At 36.3% G+C, this 5,347-nt stretch overlaps 1 protein-coding gene across 1 annotated transcript; it reads right to left on the bottom strand.

The window, feature by feature from the left end:
* Window positions 1-1,202: 1,202 nt before the first annotated feature.
* Window positions 1,203-4,560, bottom strand: LOC109060009 (H-2 class I histocompatibility antigen, Q10 alpha chain-like). Its single transcript, XM_019077166.2, has 6 exons — window positions 4,364-4,560; window positions 2,651-2,923; window positions 2,266-2,553; window positions 1,911-2,189; window positions 1,731-1,814; window positions 1,203-1,654 (listed from the first exon to the last, which is right to left on the bottom strand). Exons 1-6 carry the CDS (start codon window positions 4,443-4,445, stop codon window positions 1,563-1,565), a joined length of 1,098 nt encoding a protein of 365 aa, XP_018932711.1. The 5' UTR covers window positions 4,446-4,560; the 3' UTR covers window positions 1,203-1,562.
* Between the last annotated feature and the right edge of the window lie 787 nt (window positions 4,561-5,347).

Genomic DNA, 5,347 nt, shown 5'->3' with positions numbered 1-5,347 from the left:
GCAGTCTAGGGACAGATTCCAAATTCCAACCCTGTGGTATGACACCACCGGCCCTCGCGGCTAATAAATAAATAAATAATAGGCTGGCCCACTGGGAATCCTCCCAGTGCTTCCAATTAGCCAATCCGGGCCTGGTTTTATTGGTTTTGTCTGGTCGTGCTGGAACACGGCATCACAGTATGGTAAGGGACATAACATTTCCGTCACACGCTTAAAGTATTCAGCCAATCACAACTCACTGGATAGCTGGCCAATCAGCGTACACCACGCTTTTCAGAGCAATGAGCTTTGTAAAAATCAACGCATTTCAGAAAGGTGGGGCTTAGAGGAGAAACTATAATGTACAGTATGTGGAAAATAATGTTTTTTTTTTTTTTTACCTGAAACCGCATAAACACATTGCATTACACCAAATACACAAAATAATGTTCTTTTCAGCAACATCATATGACCTCTTTAAAACTGTCATTTTCTGCCACCAGATAGGCTCCGCCCACAAAAAAACGTCATCACTGTTTGCAAACACTGAAATTGGTCTGTTCTTTGGTTTTATACAGCCAGTTTACCTTATTGAAGACCCTGTAACCATAGTTAGCTAAAAATGCTTTTGGGAAACATCGGGGAAAATGTCCAAATGCATCCGCTTATCCAGTAGGATCTTAGTCTTTGTTAATTTGACACCTTTAAAGTCTTGTTTAGGGGGTAGTTACAGTTTTTAGTTGACAAAGCGCGTATTACTTTTATATTTCGTATACGATATTAGCATGCATTTCTTATCACATTTCATTTCTGTCGTTACAAAGACGTTTTAAATCACGACGCGTACTCGTTACTTTCACTCTCATTCTCTGATAAACGCATACCTGCTTGAAGTGAAGGCAAAGTCCCATAAAGGGGAAACACACAAAACAGAGCAAAGATCTTCGTCGTGACGCTTGTTCTCATATTGAAAGGTGTGAATTTGACTGATTTTATTTCGCTGAACGCAATACAGCAGAATATGAGATGCAGAAAAATAGCGGATGATGTTTTAACCAATAAGACAATAATACGATAAAGCCATCATTGAAATTTGATACGTGTCTGGGCAGAAAGTGGCGAAGCAACACAAAAAAGCGGGTTATTACGGTTATGGTTCAGTGTTCATAAGGACATTAATCAATGATATATTTACAATGAAAAATGATTCGACAAAGACAGAGTTTGTTAGATGATGGTTTTATTTGCTGTTCTTAAATGTTTACAAATATAGGCTAATTCAATCATTTAAATAATTAAAGAGTAGCAGACATTAGTTATTCATTAGTTATTTGTATTCTGACAGTGGGAAGAAATAATAATACTCAGTTTGTCTTACAAAGGTAAAAGAACTAAACCATGTATAGGCCTATAAATGAAATGTGAGATTAGTTATCATCAGTTTAAGCTGTCATTGAATCTCTGTAAAAATTTAACATCATTTTTTATTGCTCTTTGCAGTCTAAATTGATTATAATGTATTAGAAAATAAATGAACAATTTGCTGATGATGCTGTAAGGTGTCCTTAAGAGCACTGAGAGCTTCAAAATATCAAGATGAAATGAAATATGAGAGAGAGAGAAAATATGAACATGGTCGCACTGCTGTCTGATGCTTTGCCAACATCCCCTCGTCCTGTTGGAGAAACAATGAAACGTTAAAAACTCATATCTGAAATTTGCTCGGTAACAAAGCAATTGTCGAAACATACCATCAGATTCTTTGTCAAGCACAGGTTCTTCAGTATAAGCTGATTCACTGGCAGTCAATGATTCAGTAGTTGTCTCCTGTTGTCCTGGAAAACCACATTAATAATGTTTGAATTCTGATTAATATCTGAAAAGCATTATGATGCATATCATAATTGAATTAATGCTTTCAGTTTGCCTACTCCATTCAGTGATATTTGGTTCTTTCATACTCTTGTGGGACACAAAACAATCATATTCTGCTTCTTCACTCTTGTTGATTTCCACACTCATCCTCATCTGGTAGGATCCATCATGGTTTGGTCTGATTCCTGTGGATTCAACCTCATATTCAGGCAGAGATGTGCCATATTTCCTAATGGTCATCATCACGTCTCCGGGGTAGAATCCGGTGGCCATACAGGTGAGTTTCAACTTGGTTTTGGTAGATTTCCTTGCAAAAACATGAACATCTGGAGGAGCTGGAAACACGGGAATCAGTTTATCAATTAGTTCCATCTGCGGCAGTGCATCAAGCATACAATTTAATTTACTCACAGCCCTGTTTGAGCTCCTCATCTGCATATTCTCTGAATTTGTTGAGCCAGTCCACACACTCTTTCTCCAGGTAGCCTTTGGTGTACTGGTTTAGGATCGGTACACTATCCCATTTTCTCTTGGTTGGTAGAGCTTCATCAACTGAGGTGACCCACATAGACTCTTTAATATCAAAATAAATAAAATTCTCTCCATCATAGGCGTACTCACTAATGCCTTTGGAAAACGAAAGTTCACTTCCCTGCTGCTCAACTTCACAACCATGTCTCCACTGAAGAACATGAAGATCTGAAACAGACAAAAATCAAAATGTCTGTGAGAAGATGATAATATAAATCGACTGATCATCTGTAAATGCTGGATAAACTGTATGAATGTTCCTCACCTGATTCACTGTGTCTCATGCGTTTCATCAGAATGTCAATATTCAAATCAAACCACTGTTCTTTGCTCTTTCTCGACTGGGTTCCTTTTTCCCAGTAATCCTCCTGCAGTTTCTCCTTCATCCAGGTCTGTTTGGGAATCTTCTTCTGTTCTTTACTATTGTAATAGTCGATCTGTGTGTCATCTAGCAGACCCATAGCAGTGAATTCATAGACGCCCGGCAGATTGACAGGTTTGGACAAAGCTGTGTAAATGTAATACAGCGAGTGTTTCTCTGCAATAAAGAGCAATAAAATATGAATGTAAAACTATTCACTAGTTTAAAGGGAAGTAAAGTGAGGAGAAAGCCGTGACAGTTTTTCTTGATTTTGTAACACACTATATCTGATTCAATTTCCCAAACCTGTGCTATGAACTAAGACATTAGTTTTCTCGCACGGAATGCCTCTGCGGAAAGTTGGCCTATACACTCAAATAAATGTTTCGCCCTAAATTTACATTTTATGTAATCCAATTGCATAACAAATTTCCATCCATTTAGATTACATAGTTTTAGCATAAATCAATAAACTTGATGTGATTCACATGCATCAGTCATATGTGAATGAAACAGGTAAGTTTTATGTAATAGTCCACACTGCTCAGTGTTCAGAGTGTTAAAGTAGCATTGAAGCAGTGCTGGAGTTAAAAAGATAATTATGTGATGATTGAGCATTAATGATGAACAGCTGCCATTAACAAGCAGAATCACTGAAGGAAAGAGAAACACAAGAACTACAACTGACTTCAGACAGATGAAGATTACTCCACAAACAACTTTACCAGCTTCTCAGCTTTACCGTTGCCCTACACTCTCAGAAAAAAAGGTACAAAAGTTGTCACTGGGCTGGTACCTTTTCAAAAGGCACAACTTTGTACCTAAAGAGTCCATATTGGTACCTTAAAGGTATATATTAGTAGCCTACCTAAAAGTTACAAAAATGCACCTTTTGTAAAGGTACCACCCCAGTGACAACTTTTGTACCTTTTTCTCTGAGAGTGTAGGGCAGCGGTTTTCAACTCCATTCCTGCTCTGCATAGTTTATATGTTTCTGTTTTCACTTCAGACATTTGTTCTATTTGACCATAAGTGCCCTGCGAAGTGGACATCACCGGATATTCACCATGATTCCAGTTCAAAGCGAGCGTGCCTTCCATTCAAAGGGCATTGAAGTGTGCAAGGCGAGAATTTAAATTGTCTTTAGAGGTAGCCAGCTATATTATGTCACACTTCTCTAGTAAGTTTCGTCTGTGTGTGAAGAGGCTAGTCTACTTCCTTTTTCCCCAGGACAGGACTAAAAAATAAAATAAAATGCCAATCCGGCTTTTGCTTTATACAGTTGGCATTCATTGTGTGCGTTGTCGTATCGCCCTGCGCTGGACTTTTAAAACTGTATAAAACACACACAAAACATCTGCAACGCTTTTACTGGTTAGTTCATGTGGTTATAAAAAAAAAAATATGCTGGAACGTTTTATCTATAGCCTATTTTATATATATATATTATATATATATATATATATATATATATATATATATATATATATATATATATATATATATATATATATATATCTTCTCAAACTGAATTACTTTCGTTACAAAGACGTTTTAAATCTTGTTACTTTCAGTTACATTATTCTCTGACAAATGCAGAAACTTTAAATCTTTTACCTGCTTGAAGTATAGGAGGAGTGCCATAAAGGAGAAAAACACAAAGCAGCGCACAGATCTTCGTCGCCACACTCATTCTCATGACTGAAAGCCTTTAAATGTGTAAATCTGACTAATTACTAATTTTTAAATCACAGAACGCAAAAGCTCTCAGCAACAGAAAACTAACCACAGAAAATAGCGGATGATGTTTTAACCAATGAGAAACAAAACAATGACATCTGGAAGGAAGTGAGGCTTAACCCACAATAAGAGTTTAGTCTGTCAGCCAGAGTTCAATGAATAAATACATTTCTGATATTTACACAATAAACAATTCTTTCACAGTGTTATAGTAGGTTATATGTTGACAGCAATATGGCCAGCCATTTAGTGCAATCATTTAAAAAGTTATTAATGATAATATTAAAATAAAAAATAAAATAAAAACAAATCTTCTGCCAAGTTGTGTGGTTTGTTAGTTGGTTCATTTTATTTGTTCTCAAAATCAACAATCTAAGTTGTGCATAAGTACATATATGTACCTTTTTCTGAGAAACTCCAGCATTCTCTTGAGCTACTAAAGGTCCAGTTATAGTTCCTAGTGATCCTGAAGTCATTGAGGTGTGTTTAAATGGGGTTTGTCTAAGGCTGGGTAATATGGCCAAAAAATGATCACAATAAAATTGTTCAGTCAAAACTGATTGATAATGATCACAATAACTGTCAAATCCTAATTTCTTTCAAGAATAGAGGAAGAGTTCTTCTCCTGAATGAAAATTAATTAAGATTTTAAATTAATCTTTTTGTTTAGACATGACAGTGTCAAAACACATTTAGAATAAATAAGCACACAAATGCTAGCTATTCTAAAATGTCTGATAAGTTTCTGTTTTTAGCATACAGTATGATGTTTGTGTGTCAACTAATGTGAAAGTCGTGACATTTGCCAAGTATGGTGACCCATACTCCGAATTGGTGCTCTGCATTTAACCCATCCAAGTG

This window comes from Cyprinus carpio, chromosome B3 (assembly GCF_018340385.1).
Source record: "Cyprinus carpio isolate SPL01 chromosome B3, ASM1834038v1, whole genome shotgun sequence".
Taxonomy (NCBI): Eukaryota; Metazoa; Chordata; class Actinopteri; order Cypriniformes; family Cyprinidae; genus Cyprinus; species Cyprinus carpio.
The sequence above is the reverse complement of the archived record's forward strand: the minus strand, read 5'-3'. Positions and strand labels throughout refer to the sequence as shown.